Genomic DNA, 15,128 nt, shown 5'->3' with positions numbered 1-15,128 from the left:
GTACAGTAGAAATTTGACCATCACTTTTCTCTGCCGTATGATAAAGGTGGTCACCGCCCTAGCGTAAATTTGATTGGTTTAACACTCTCCTCTCCACGCTCTTCTGATGACCATGGCTTAATCTCATTGGTTTAGAGATGGGACATGTTCAGATGGGCTATTTTGGGGTGGTTCGATGCGCGCGTTCTTATCGTCGCACTGTGCTTATTGTTTGGAGTACGCATACATGAGGAATTCAGGTGAGTGACGCTAGAAATTATGCTACGATGAAAAATCCTTAAATATTGTTGGTTTACGTCCAACGCAAAACGGTTTACTGTTGCTGGTATCTATTAAAGCGCATGTAATAGTTTTTCTGTAATATAAACTGTCTATGTTGTATAACCTGTCTATGACTATGGTAATTCAATCGAATTGTGTCCTTATTACGCTAGAGAATAACTATTTAGGCTCTGAGTTATGTTTTTATTTCTCAACATAAACAATACAGTATGACATTATAGTCTGTCACTATAGTCTATACTAGTCCAGATGCATTCAGAGGCTCCGAAATGGAGCCGCCTATACACATTTCTCTTTAGCATGCTCTCTACCAGTGTCCTCCTTTTAAAATGCTCACAGGAGACAGATCATGAAGCTCAACAAACAAAAATCCTCACAAGCAGAAAGGGAATTCGGAGGGACTTTGGGTGAGTAAAATAGTGTGTGTTTTATTAAAAATAATACTAATTTTGAATGTTAATTTTAAAAAGGGATATTGTGCAATCCCATCTCGCCCCCACTCAGTCAGTCTCCTCAACTCACCTCACTTATTTGGTCTCTCTTCCTCTTCTCCCCTGAAGGTGCCACCTGCATCCCTGTCTTCCTGCCCCTGACGGTGCTTTACCTGCTGTGTGTATGTCGCTCCCCTGCGGCCAGCGTGCTCCAGTGGCCCCCTGTCCTGCCCCCCACAGCCCAGCTATGGGACCCGTTGGCCCCTGTTCTCATACTGGGCTGGATGGCCCTCCAGAGCTTCCTTTACCTGCTGCCTATGGGGAAGGTGAGACCAGCTGTTAATTATGAATACCTTTGAGTTCTTGTCGATTGACTGTGTTGTCATGTGAGGTTTGGCTGATATACAGTGGGGAAAAAAGTATTTAGTCAGCCACCAATTGTGCAAGTTCTCCCACTTAAAAAGATGAGAGAGGCCTGTAATTTTCATCATAGGTACACGTCAACTATGACAGACAAAATGAGGGAAAAAAATCCAGAAAATCACATTGTAGGATTTTAAATACATTTATTTGCAAATTATGGTGGAAAATAAGTATTTGGTCAATAACAAAAGTTGCTCAATACTTTGTTATATACCCTTTGTTGGCAATGACACAGGTCAAACGTTTTCTGTAAGTCTTCACAAGGTTTTCACACACTGTTGCTGGTATTTTGGCCCATTCCTCCATGCAGATCTCCTCTAGAGCAGTGATGTTTTGGGGCTGTCGCTGGGCAACACGGACTTTCAACTCCCTCCAAAGATTTTCTATGGGGTTGAGATCTGGAGACTGGCTAGGCCACTCCAGGACCTTGAAATGCTTCTTACGAAGCCACTCCTTTGTTGCCCAGGCGGTGTGTTTGGGATCATTGTCATGCTGAAAGACCCAGCCAAAATCTCACGATACATGGCCCCATTCATTCTTTCCTTTACACGGATCAGTCGTCCTGGTCCCTTTGCAGAAAAACAGCCCCAAAGCATGATGTTTCCACCCCCATGCTTCACAGTAGGTATGGTTTGGATGCAAATCAGCATTCTTTGTCCTCCAAACATGACGAGTTGAGTTTTTACCAAAAAGTTATATTTTGGTTTCATCTGACCATATGACATTCTCCCAATCCTCTTCTGGATCATCCAAATGCACTCTAGCAAACTTCAGACGGGCCTGGACATGTACTGGCTTAAGCAGGGGGACACGTCTCGCACTGCAGGATTTGAGTCCCTGGCGGCGTAGTGTGTTACTGATGGTAGGCTTTGTTACTTTGGTCCCAGCTCTCTGCAGGTCATTCACTAGGTCCCCCCGTGTGGTTCTGGGATTTTTGCTCACCGTTCTTGTGATCATTTTGACCCCACGGGGTGAGATCTTGCGTGGAGCCCCAGATCGAGGGAGATTATCAGTGGTCTTGTATGTCTTCCATTTCCTAATAATTGCTCCCACAGTTGATTTCTTCAAACCAAGCTGCTTACCTATTGCAGATTCAGTCTTCCCAGCCTGGTGCAGGTCTACAATTTTGTTTTTGGAGTCCTTTGACAGCTCTTTGGTCTTGGCCATAGTGGAGTTTGGAGTGTGACTGTTTGAGGTTGTGGACAGGTGTCTTTTATACTGATAACAAGTTCAAACAGGTGCCATTAATACAGGTAACGAGTGGAGGACAGAGGAGCCTCTTAAAGAAGAAGTTACAGGTCTGTGAGAGCCAGAAATCTTGCTTGTTTGTAGGTGACCAAATACTTATTTTCCACCATAATTTGCAAATAAATTCATAAAAAATCCTACAATGTGATTTTCTGGATTTTTTTTCCTCAATTTGTCTGTCATAGTTGACGTGTACCTATGATGAAAATTACAGGCCTCTCTCATCTTTTTAAGTGGGAGAACTTGCACAATTGGTGGCTGACTAAATACTTTTTTTCCCCACTGTACATGTCTCTGTCTTACCTGCAGCTGTCTGAGGGGATGGTGCTGAAAGATGGATCGAGACTCAAGTACCCCATAAACGGTATTGTAGGGTTGGCGGGTGCAATAGAGCTCGCCAGCTTGTAGTCCTAAATGAGTTACCTCTGGTTCGTTCAGCCATTCCTATGGGGAAAATTAATGGAGAAAGAATAGGTTTTTGTGATAAATGCTGAAAATAAGGTCTGAGGTTAACACAGGCTTGGGAGATCTCATACGTTTTGTTCTATGAGATAATATCAGTCAGTAGGCCTCCTGTAGCTCAGTTGGTAGAGCATGGCGCTTGCAACGCCAGTGTTGTGGGTTCGATTCCCACGGAGGGCCAGTATGAAAAAAAAAAGTATGAAAAATGTATGCACTCACTAACTGTAAATCGCTCTGGATAAGAGCATCTGCTAAATGACTAAAATGTAAGTAGACATGACCTTTATGAATTATGAACGCTTTATGTGTTTTTTATTATTACATAAATGCTTCAAAATGGCGAACATGCATAAAGATGGCGGAATTCAGATATGACGTCATTGTGTTAGCACTATCCACTAAGTTTAAACTACGGAGTGCGATATGGTTCAATGTGCCAACAAATCAGCACAATCTACTTTTTTTGATTTTTCAAATTGTTGCCGTCTTGGAGCTAAAATTGGGATAATGTATACTCTGCTAATGACCATACAAAAAATGAGTAACGGAGAGCGATGTACAATACGGCGAACGTAGCAAAACAAGGAATTTGTGGTAAGTGCACAAAGTCTTGTATAACTGACCTTGTGGGGACACAATTCAGTCCCATTCAAAATCTTATTTTCCCTAACCCCTAACCCTTACCCTATCCCTAACCTTAACCCTAACATTAACCTGAAAACCTAACCTTAACCCTAAACCTAACCCTAGCTCCTAACCCTAAAACTCACCCTAGCTCCAAACCCTAACCTTAAACCTAATTCTAACCCTAACACAAATTCTAACCTTAACGCTAAACCCCCTGGAAATAGCATTTGACATTGTGGGGACTAACAAAATGTGCCCTGTTGGTCAAATGTTTGTTTGTTTACTATTCTTGTGGGGACTTCTGGTCCCCACAAGTATAGTTAAACACGTCCATGGGGGCCACCATCTTTATGCACCTCCGCTATTCACAAAAAGTGACGTTAGCTGATGAAGATTATCTCATAGGAAAAAAACGTATAAGATCTCCTAAACCTGTGTTTACCACAGACCTTATTTTCGTCATTTATTGAAAAACCCTACAAAAACTTTATTCATTTTCCCATAGGCTTTGCCTAATGAACCATGGCGGAGTTAGTGCCTACAAAATGACGCCCTTACTATTGCTCTCTATAGTAATGCTTTTTAAGCAGTGGGTTCCAATGTCAATCCTCAGTTACCCCTGTGTGTGTGTGTGTGTATAGTTTCAATTTCAGGCAGAGTTAACTGGTTATGTTTTCCTTTTATCTACTGCCTGTGTCCCCTCCTTGAGCTCTGCATGCCATTTATCTTGTTGTAAGCAACTCAGGCCAAACTCTACCTCTTTTTTGAATGATTCTCTCTCCCAACTAATTCTATTTTTTTGTATCTCTTTCTCTCTCTGCTCCCCCACCCTTTCTAGTTCTGTTTCTATCTTTCTATCTTCCTCTACAGGTTTTCATGCCCTGTGCGTCACAGCTGTGCTGTTGACATTGTCACTATGGCTGGGGATGCCTCTGGGATATCTCTTTGAGCTGTTGTTGCCCCTGGCAGTGTGTGCTATTGGGGTGTCATTCCTCCTCTCCCTCTACCTCTACATACGCTCCTTCTGGGCCCCTCACCATGCCCTCGCCCAGGGGGGAAACACAGGTAAGGGTGGAGGATTAGGGAAATAATACATAGAAAATATATAGTTAACAAAATTATACAAAAACATGCATTAGAGATTTTCCTGTATAGGCTCAAGCCTGCTATATCTCACACAGGAAACCCTCTGTATGATTTCTTTATGGGACGAGAGCTGAACCCACGGATTGGAAGCTTCGATCTGAAATATTTTTGTGAGTTGAGACCAGGTCTGATTGGCTGGGTGAGTGGAAATGAAGCAAGGAGGACTAGATTTTATCAAGTTAAATATAATTGTGTTGATATATTAAAAAAATCTGATCTAACATACTCTCTTCCAATTAGGTGGTGATTAACCTTGGGATGCTGATGAAAGAGGTGGAGCTACGGGACTCCGCCTCCCTGGCCATGATACTGGTCAACAGCTTCCAGCTGCTCTACGTGGCGGATGCGCTGTGGAATGAGGTGAGAGGAGGACGGTCCACAGGAACAGTCCACAGAAAATAACAGGGGTATAACAGTGAAATAACAGTGGTAGCAAAGTGATCTCCAATGAGGATGCCAATTTAATTTATTGTGGTGGTACACTACGGATGTATCATTGAGCCCTGAATGAATTCATTACATTTCTGCAGTGCTGTATAGTGTTTCATTTGACAGTAGAATATGTGATGTTGCAGGAGGCTGTGCTGACCACCATGGACATAGTGCATGATGGCTTTGGGTTTATGTTAGCCTTTGGGGACCTGGCCTGGGTTCCTTTCACATACGGCATGCAGGCTGCCTTCCTGGTGGTGCACCCACAGTCCCTCAGTCCTCTGGGAGCCACAGCTATAGTCACATTGAATGGTAAATCAAGTTTCAAGGTGGGGGGGGCAGTGTGCATTCTTCTTATTTTAATCATTTGAATATTTTGTATATTGTATGTACCCTTATTAGGGGATTGTATTATTTTTTTTTCTTCCTGTTTTCTCTTCCTGTTTCCCTGTCATTAGGTGTTGGGTATTATATCTTCAGAAAATCCAACTCCCAGAAGAACCAGTTCAGACGGGACCCTACGCATCCCAGTGTTGCAAGTCAGTAGTCAACTTCTTGATTAGACTTCTGGTGTCTCCTGGCATGGCAACATCCACAAATTTTTTGTTAATAAACTTTTCTTAAATCAGTTTAACAGTTTTGAGAGGATAGATAGAATTGAGTCTTGTCTCTGGCGACAGCTTTATCGCTGTCTGTTTCAAATAGTATTTTCCATAATGGATCAAAGTGTATACAGTGGCTTGCGAAAGTATTCACCCCCCTTGGCATTTTTCCTATTTTGTTGCCTTACAACCTGGAATTAAAATGGATTTTTGGGGGGTTTGTATCATTTGATTTACACAACATGCCTACCACTTTGAAGACAAAAAAACAGAAAACTTGAGCGTGCATAACTATTCACCCCCCCAAAGTCAATACTTTGTAGAGCCACCTTTTGCAGCAATTACAGCTGCAAGTCTCTTGGGGTATGTCTCTATAAGCTTGGCACATCTAGCCACCAGGATTTTTGCCCATTCTTCAAGGCAAAACTGCTCCAGCTCCTTCAAGTTGGATGGGTTCCGCTGGTGTACAGCAATCTTTAAGTCATACCACAGATTCTCAATTGGATTGAGGTCTGGGCTTTGACTAGGCCATTCCAAGACATTTAAATGTTTCCCCTTAAACCACTCGAGTGTTGCTTCAGCAGTATGCTTAGGGTCGTTGTCCTGCTGGAAGGTGAACCTCCGTCCCACTCTCAAATCTGGAAGACTGAAACAGGTTTCCCTCAAGAATTTCCCTGTATTTAGTGCCATCCATCATTCCTTCAATTCTGACCAGTTTCCCAGTCCCTGCCGATGAAAAACATCCCCACAGCATGATGCTGCCACCACCATGCTTCACTGTGTGGATGGTGTTCTCGGGGTGATGAGAGGTGTTGGGTTTGCGCCAGACATAGCGTTTTCCTTGATGGCCAAAAAGCTCAATTTTAGTCTCATCTGACCAGAGTACCTTCTTCCATATGTTTGGGGAGTCTCCCACATGCCTTTTGGCGAACACCAAACGTGTTTGCTATTTTTTTCTTTAAGCAATAGCTTTTTTCTGGCCACTCTTCCGTAAAGCCCAGCTCTGTGGAGTGTACGACTTAAAGTGGTCCTATAGACAGATACTCCTATCTCCGCTGTGGAGCTTTGCAGCTCCTTCAGGGTTATCTTTGGTCTCTTTGTTGCCTCTCTGATTAATGCCCTCCTTGCCTGGTCCATGACTTTTGGTGGGCGGCCCTCTCTTGGCAGGTTTGTTGTGGTGCCATATTATTTCAATTTTTTAAGAATGGATTTAATGGTGCTCCGTGGGATGTTCAAAGTTTCTGATATTTTTTTATAACCCAACCCTGATCTGTACTTCTCCACAACTTTGTCCCTGACCTGTTTGGAGAGCTCCTTGGTCTTCATGGTGCCGTTTGCTTGGTGGTGCCCCTTGCTTAGTGGTGTTGCAGACTCTGGGACCTTTCAGAACAGGTGTATATATACTGAAATCATGTGACAGATCATATGACACTTTACAGGTGGACTTTATTTAACTAATTATGTGACTTCTGAAGGTAATTGGTTGCACCAGATCTTATTTAGGGGCTTCATAGCAAAGGGGGTGAATACATATGCACGCACCACTTTTCCATTATTTATTTTTGAAACAAGTTATCTTTTTAATTTCACTTCACTAATTTGGACTATTTTGTTGTGTATGTCCATTACATGAAATCCAAATAAAAATCATTTAAAATTACAGGTAGTAATGCAACAAAATAGGAAAAACGCCAAGGGGGATGAATACTTTTGCAAGGTACTGTATATGAAAACATTGGATGGTAGGAAGCACCACAGAGTAGAATCTGGGCCCAACAGAAAGAGCAGATGGAGTATGAATAATTTGTAATCTGAGCTCTCTCAAATGACTGCCAAAACTGAAAAAAATACTATCTTCCCCCGTGCCTTACTGTAGACCTGGAGACTATTGCCACAGCAACAGGGAAGCGCCTTTTGGTGTCAGGCTGGTGGGGCCTCGTCCGCCATCCTAACTACCTAGGAGACCTTCTCATGGCCCTGGCATGGTCCCTGCCATGTGGTAAGTAGAGAGAAAATACATAAGATCCTCTCTGTAGCCACCCTGCACGTGTGTCCATAACCAGTGGCTGTTTCCGGAATAGATAACAGAATTGAATGTCAGTGATACACTATCCCTCCTGCTACTAACAGTATTCTGATCCCCATGTACTGTTTGTCTTTCCCCAGGATTCAACCATCTTCTACCTTACTTCTATGTTGTGTACTTCACTGTCCTGCTGATTCACAGAGAGGCCCGTGACGAAAGGCACTGCAGGGCCAAGTATGGCCTGGCCTGGGATGCCTACTGCAGCCGTGTGCCCTACAGGATCTTCCCCTATGTCTACTGAGCTGAGCTGGACCGGAGTGGTCAGGGCAGAGCCGGGCCCCGGGGGCATGCGATAGGATAGCCAGTTTTGTTGTATAAAGTGCACGTTCTGAACCTCAACAGACTGGACTGAACAAATACTACTGAAATGCTGTCAATTCTCCGTCATAAAGAATATGTACTTTATAAAAGTGAACACTGTGGAGAAAATGACACTCCTAACTGGATGAACAGACCAGACAAGCTGACACATCAGCCCAGCAGCTTTGAGTTGTTCACATTAGTGATGTCTGTCCAGTGAGTCTCTAACACGATCAATCTTGACCATCACCTTTTGTACTGATCTAGCCATACTTCCTCAAGACTGGACACTATGGGCCGGTTTCCCAGACAGATTAAGTCTAGCCCTGGACTAAAAAGCATGCCCAACAGAGAATCTCCATTGAAAGTGCTTTTTAGTCCAGGATTAGGGTTAATCGCTGTCCGGGACACCAGCCCTAAACTTAATTTCAAATGAATAGATTAGTCACATTTCAGTAACTAATCTGAAGGCTATTCAAATTATCATGACAATTTATGCATGTATTGAAATTAAGGTCATGTTGTACAATTTTTTTAGAACGACAGAGTGTAAGCCTATTTCTTTAATATTCACAACTGAAATGTAAGCCTTATTAGTTTACATGACCTTTATTGCATAATTGAATTTTAATTAAAAAACAATAAACATGTCAATGGTAATTGCAGTCAGAATTCATTTTTACAAAATGGTATACAAACAAATATCAGTCTTGCCCTGAATTTGAATTGAAAACAAGTAAATATCAGTCTCTTTATTAACTGTCATAGAATACCAAAATGTTCTCAATCTATTTCTTCAATCAACACACCCTTCGCTTTTCCTCTTCCCTTCTTCCAGCTTTCTTCAACTCTTTTCTTCTCCTTCTGCAAAGCACTCCTCTCATCCTCCCTCTTCACATGCTCGCCCCATAACCCAGCGGCCAGTCTTCTCACCTCCTGGGCATTATCAGACACCCAAGCTTGAAAGAATTCACATTTCTTCCCCGCCAGGAAATACTTGTTTCTCACATCCCCTTCATCTCCCTCTTTGTGCAGAGCTGCCCTAGCTTGGGATAGCACCGTACGGAGTTGGCTCAAAGCTGCCAAGGAGTATCCAATGACATCCTGCTTACTTCTCCCAGTCAGAATATGAGCTACAGCCTCCACAGCCCTGGCCGGTGCACTGGGGTCCTCTCGGTCAAAGTAGCCCCCGGCCAAAATGGCTGCCTCCCCTCCCTCAAGGGCCTCCTGAAAGGAGCTGAACACCCTGCCTGAGCCTAGGGCCTCGGACACAGTGAGAACCATCTGGCAAAACTCCTGAGTCAGGTCTGACTCGATGTCACCATTGAACAGGCGTAGGGCAAAGGTGTAGCCAAACAGCGCATTGACCAAGCCATTGCGAACAAGAGGGGATGGTTGGGAAGACAAGGAGCTCAGAGGTGGGATTTTGACATTGATTGGAGGCACACCGGGGGTTGATTTTGGTCCCTTGGCCTTACGCGCCTCTTTTCTGTGTTTTCCCTTACCCTTTCTTTGTCCCTGCTCCTTCACTGATTTCCCCACACTCTCAATAATTTTCCCAGAATCCTTGACTTCATTATCTGCAATAACCACAATTTGACTTTCTGCCTCTCTTTTTTCACAACTGGATAAACCTGACCCTTCTTTATTTCGCAGACTCCCCTTCTGTCCTCCTTTATCTGTCTTCATTGCTTCTCTGGTCCTGCTGCCTCCCTGTCCTGCTGCATCATCTCCCTCTGGTTTGCCCATCTCCTCCTCCAGTAGCTCCATCAGGGCTTTTCCCCCCTCCTCGTGCTGCTCCCACCAGGGTCTCCACAGGGGGACCAGAGCTCCTACAGCCCCACCCTTCACCAGACTCATAAACTTCTCCTTCTCCTGGCTGCTCAACAGGTCCCACAATGCCTCCTCAGAGAGAGCATCGATATCCAGCCCCGAGAGCCTGTCAGCCAAGTCCAGCTCCTCAGCGTTTTCTACCCCCTCATCGATGTCTCCAACATTTGCAGAAACCACCTGCCCTGCTTCTTCATCGTCTCCTAACTCTTTGAGTTTGTTTAAAATGTCCTCAATCTCCTCCACACTCCCTTCCCCAGATGACTGAATCTCTGCTAACCTGGAGAGGAGCTCTAAAACCTGAGCTCTTTCCTTTGTCTCCTCACTACCTCCCATCTCCTCCTCGTCGGTCTTTAAAACACTCTCCATCCCTCCCTCTGCCCCATCTGCCATATGTCTCAGCCTTAGCAGAATATCCTGCATCTTCTTCCTCCCCCCACTCTCTGTTTCTCCCATGTCTTTCAGCTCCTGTAACACAGACTCCTTATAAAATTCCTCTGAGCACACGGAATGATTTGTACTCCGGTAGCATTCCAGGCCACAGTAAGGTACATTGCATCGTGGACAGGTATAGTAAGAGGGTTGGCATAAGCACAGCCCGCACACTTTGCTTTGTGTTGTGGCATCTGTATGGTCCGCATCTCCATCCTCTTTCCCAGTAGCTGGTGTCAGAAATTCACTGTTATTGGTGGTTCCTCTGGCAGGAAGCTCAATTCCATCTCTAGTGACAGTCTCTGGCTCTGTGTCAGTCCATTCACTGCAGTGGTGCTCTTCCCTTGGTCCAATGTCAGTCAGCAACTTCCGCACAGATGGAGGGATTCTCTGTCTAAGTATTGGATTCATGATTTTGGGTGGGCAAATTAGTTCCTACTTCTCATTGCATGCAGATGTAATACTGTTGAGTGAAACGATGAACGTCCAATTTGCCTGAAAGGAAAGACAGATTTTACAACTCGAGGCCACTCACAGCATTGAATTTAAGATATATTATAACTTGTTTCACTACCATGGCCGTACCTTTAGAAGTCTTCTCAGTACGTCGTCAGACACATGCAAATCCCAATACTTCAATATGTAGTACAGTAATTACAACTTGTTCGGCGTTTAATCAACCTAAAACTGTCAAAGAATTCAACATGTGAGACTAACTATTTTGGACTAAACGTTGGTGAAACTCCTGCCGTAAATGGTGTCTAAGCTTGTCGCTATTGGATGACGCCTCCCCGTCGTAAGACGGTCGCAAAAACAAATAACTGCCAGACATGGAAGATAGTTTCCATTAGATACCACAGCCACAAAGTAAAAAAATATATAATATATATCGTAAAAATTCATGAAAACAAAAATGTGCTTTTTGGTCTTAATTTAATGTTAGGGTTAGGCATAAGGTTAGCAATGTAGTTAAGGCTAGGGTTAGGTTTAAAATCACATTTTAAGACGATAAATTGTAGAAATAGGCGGGGTGTATGACTTTGTGGCTGTGGTAACTAGTGACAGCCATAGAAACTGGATTATGAAATGGTCTGCATATCAGGATCTTTCGGAATACTTCCCTCACGTTTAAATTCCTATGAAAAAATCGATCAACAGCTATGAAAAATGTGTAAAACACTCAATCCTAAATTAACTTGCCAGTATTGACTACACCACTAAACAATCAACACCAGTGAATACACCCATGACCACAGTTCACTTTCATAGCAGCCACTTTGTATTCCTTCTAGCATCTATGCGCTCTCCTCCTCTCACCTTTTCCCTAAGCTTGTGGACTTCAATGCACAACACATCAGCTGTATGTGGCCAGGCAAAAAAAACTTTCCAAGCCAGACCATATCTTAACTGCTACACACAGCCTACACCGTTGTCACCATATTAGCTAAAGTAACTTCATAGTCAACATAGCTAATAGAACTAAGGAGTTAGTAAACCCGCTACAATCATGCAGTAACATTAGTGCACAGTCAGTAAGCAGTTTAGCACTTACACCGACAGGCCTTGGTGGCAATAAATTAGTAAAGCCAAAAGATTACCTTGACTTGGAAGAGTTCCAGTGTTGTGTTGGATAGTCATAGCCCGCTAGCTACCATAGCATCCCTCTGTTTGATCATGGTGTTTGAGTAGGCTAAACTAGCTAGCTGCATTTGCTAGCTAAGTATGTGAAACTGAAAGTGGAGAAAAAAAACAATCTCTCTCTCTTGCGTCTACTTCATTTTGTAAGAAATGAATTTGTCCAAATATTGTCTTTCTCTCTTTCAACATTTACCAGACACTCTTATCCAGAGCGACTTACAGTTAGTGAATACATATTTTTTTATACTGGCCCCCCGTGGGAATCGAACCCACAACCCTGGCGTTGCAAACGCCATGCTCTATCAACTGAGCTACATCCCTGCCGGCCATTCCCTCCCCTACCCTGGACGAATTGTGCGCCGCCCATGAGTCTCCCGGTCGCGGCCGGCTGCGACAGAGCCTGGATTTGAACCAGGATCTCTAGTAGCACAGTTAGCACTGCGATGCAGTGCCTTAGACCACTGCGCCACTCAGGAGACTTTTCAACTACTCACCACATTTGATGCACTGAAGTGCTAGCTAGCTGTATCTTATGCTTCCAGTACTAAATTAATTATTTGACCCTTTGATTGGGTGGACAACATGTACATGTCAGTTCATGCTGCAAGAGCTCTGATAGGTTGGAGGAGGTCTTCTGGAAGTTGTCATAATTACTGTGTAAATCTATGTAGTCCCCTGTAGCTCAGTTGGTAGAGCATGGCACTTGCAATGCCAGGGTTGTGGGTTCGATTCCCACGGGGGACCAGTATGAGAAAAAAATGTATACACTCACTAACTGTAAGTCGCTCTAGATAAGAGCGTCTGCTAAATGACTATAATGTAATGGAAGGGGGTGAGAACCATGAGTGTCCTAGGTTTTGTATTGAAGTCAATGTACCCAAAGTAGGACGGAAGCTAGCTGTCCTCCGGCTACACCATGGTGCTACCCCAGAGAGTGCTGTTGAGGCTACTGTAGACCATTGCAAAACAGTGTGTTTTAATCAATTATTTGGTGACGTGAATATACTTAGTATAGTTTTATCTAAAAAGGATAACTTTAAATATTTTATAATTTATATTTCTATGAAATTCACTGAGGATGGTCCTCCCCTTCCTCCTCTGAGAAACCTCCACTGATAAGCACAGGTCATGCTGTGGTATTATTTTACAGCAATGAATACATGAATCACATATCAAACTTACAACTGATATTGTTCCTGTGGATATACAGTACCAGTCAAAAGTTTGGACACACCTACTCATTCAAGGGGTTGTCTTTATTTTTACATTGTAGAATAACAGTGAAGACATCAAAACTATGAAATAACACATATGGAATCATGTAGTAACCAAAAAAGTGTTAAACAAATCAAAATATATTTTATATTTGAGATTCTTCAAATAGCCACCCTTTGCCTTGATGACAGCTTTGCACACTCTTGGCATCTCCTTGATTACCTTTTACTTTTTTCAAAAGGGGGCGAGAGAGGACAGAGGAGAGAGGACACAGGAGTTCAGCAAATCCAATTGAGAAAGGGCCTATGAGAGATGTGTATATGGGACTATAAACGTGTTGGCAGATAAATAATGTACAGGACATTAGTAGCGCAAAAAAACTAGAACATCACATTTAAATGTAGTAAGGTATTTGAAGCAGAAGTTGAATCAGTGTGAGAAACCAAACCATAACTCTCCATTTGCCTTCAAACAAAGGAGGAGGTAAGGTGTCAAGCTTCACCTGATGGAAGAGTCCAGCCAGATGGGGAAGGACCATCATGTTTAGGGGGAATGGGCACTCGTGAAGGTGGTATCAGTCATTCCACAAATGTGTATTCTTCTGTAGATGCTAATATCCCACTCTTGGCTTCTCCAGCTGGGCTGCACAATGTCTGTTTTTGAAGGGGAAGTGACAGGCAGAAATGTATTCTTGTGTGCTCCTGATAACTCATTCATGAAAAAACTAATTGACAAATGCATTGAAACTGAAAATTAGTAGTGTCTGTCATTCAAACCATCCAATTCTACACATTTATGCAGGGCCGTGATTTGGTTGGGGGGGGGCCCCACCCCTCTTGACGGCAGAGAGAAAAATGTTAAGTTTTAAAGTTAATTTCCTGCAATTCTACACATTTTGCCATGGGGTTTAGAGATTTTTTTGCAGTTTTAAAGCTAACTTTGCCTCGATTCAGCAGTCTCATCCAGATCATCGTGGCATTTGTAGTTTTTTATGATAACCACATTAGCACCTAATTAGCATTTCATTTTTTTTGTATTTTTTTTTTTTGGGGGGGGGGAAATACAGGTTAATATATTGATAAGTCACCTTGTCCAAGAGAGATTTACACAGTTATCAAAACGTCAAGCCAGGGTAAGCCTACACGAAACACAGCCTTATTTGAAGTATTTCTAATTGCCCTATTGGAAAAATGAATGGTGGAAAAATGATTGGAACCATTTCCCTGTTTGACCGCAAGGTTTTATTGGTATTATTACTCATACTGTGATGGTACTCTATTCTGCCAGGATTATTATAAATGTAGATAGCTGGGTAGGCCAATTTACCAATCTTTTTTTTGTTTGTTGCTGACATAGACTAATTTACGGACAGTCAGTGACTGACAACAAGATGACAACTGCTGAGGCACAACCACATTTTGAAATTTCACCTTGTGTGTTTTACTACTCTAATACTTATAATAAGTAATAAAAAAAACAAATAGGGGGTGGAGGGGCCCTAGGTGATAGCCTATGTCGTTTATGCCCAGGGCCAGCCCTGCATTTACATATTGCTTGGCTTTGACACTAGCTAACTAGCATATTTTATAGCAAGCTAACGTTTGTGTCTTCGATTTTTAAATAGCCAACTCACGCGTAACCATATCGTAGTATTTGGTATTCTTGCCGTGTGGTCGTACAGCTTGAAATTTGCCCTAAATCATATGCATAACATTGTGGTCCTGTGCATGAATGAGAGTTACATGTTTTTTTTATCGACCACCACACATGGGCGGGATCAGAGAATACCACATCATAGGTATGCCTATGACATTTGAGTCATTTAGCAGACGCTCTTATGCAGAGCGACTTACAGTTAGTGAATGCATACATATTTTCATACTCGTCCCCCGTGGGAAACGAACCCACAACCCTGGTGTTGCAAGCGCCATGCACTATCAACTGAGCTACACGGGACTGCACAATGAAATACTT

At 43.0% G+C, this 15,128-nt stretch overlaps 2 protein-coding genes across 2 annotated transcripts; one reads left to right on the top strand and one right to left on the bottom strand.

The window, feature by feature from the left end:
* The first annotated feature begins 162 nt into the window (after window positions 1-162).
* On the top strand, window positions 163-8,699 carry LOC121541853 (delta(14)-sterol reductase TM7SF2). Its single transcript, XM_041851187.2, has 11 exons — window positions 163-239; window positions 622-689; window positions 843-1,039; window positions 2,694-2,748; window positions 4,344-4,538; window positions 4,655-4,758; window positions 4,860-4,979; window positions 5,195-5,363; window positions 5,510-5,590; window positions 7,530-7,652; window positions 7,820-8,699. Exons 2-11 carry the CDS (start codon window positions 632-634, stop codon window positions 7,978-7,980), a joined length of 1,263 nt encoding a protein of 420 aa, XP_041707121.1. The 5' UTR covers window positions 163-239; window positions 622-631; the 3' UTR covers window positions 7,981-8,699.
* LOC121541852 (zinc finger HIT domain-containing protein 2) lies at window positions 8,633-11,066 on the bottom strand. The gene is made up of 2 exons (XM_041851186.1): window positions 10,887-11,066; window positions 8,633-10,796 (listed from the first exon to the last, which is right to left on the bottom strand). Exon 2 carries the CDS (start codon window positions 10,710-10,712, stop codon window positions 8,823-8,825), a length of 1,890 nt encoding a protein of 629 aa, XP_041707120.1. The 5' UTR covers window positions 10,713-10,796; window positions 10,887-11,066; the 3' UTR covers window positions 8,633-8,822.
* Between the last annotated feature and the right edge of the window lie 4,062 nt (window positions 11,067-15,128).

This window comes from Coregonus clupeaformis, chromosome 27 (genome assembly GCF_020615455.1).
Source record: "Coregonus clupeaformis isolate EN_2021a chromosome 27, ASM2061545v1, whole genome shotgun sequence".
Lineage (NCBI taxonomy): Eukaryota > Metazoa > Chordata > Actinopteri > Salmoniformes > Salmonidae > Coregonus > Coregonus clupeaformis.
The sequence above is the reverse complement of the archived record's forward strand: the minus strand, read 5'-3'. Positions and strand labels throughout refer to the sequence as shown.

Bases quoted from the DNA above. Each gene is read 5' to 3' on its own strand.
- LOC121541853 (XM_041851187.2), top strand. From the start codon at position 632: ATGAAGCTCAACAAACAAAAATCCTCACAAGCAGAAAGGGAATTCGGA. The intron at 4,980-5,194 runs GTGAGAGGAGGA...GTGATGTTGCAG, and splicing joins CGGATGCGCTGTGGAATGAG to GAGGCTGTGCTGACCACCAT. The intron at 5,364-5,509 runs GTAAATCAAGTT...CCCTGTCATTAG, and splicing joins AGCTATAGTCACATTGAATG to GTGTTGGGTATTATATCTTC.
- LOC121541852 (XM_041851186.1), bottom strand. From the start codon at position 10,712: ATGAATCCAATACTTAGACAGAGAATCCCTCCATCTGTGCGGAAGTTG.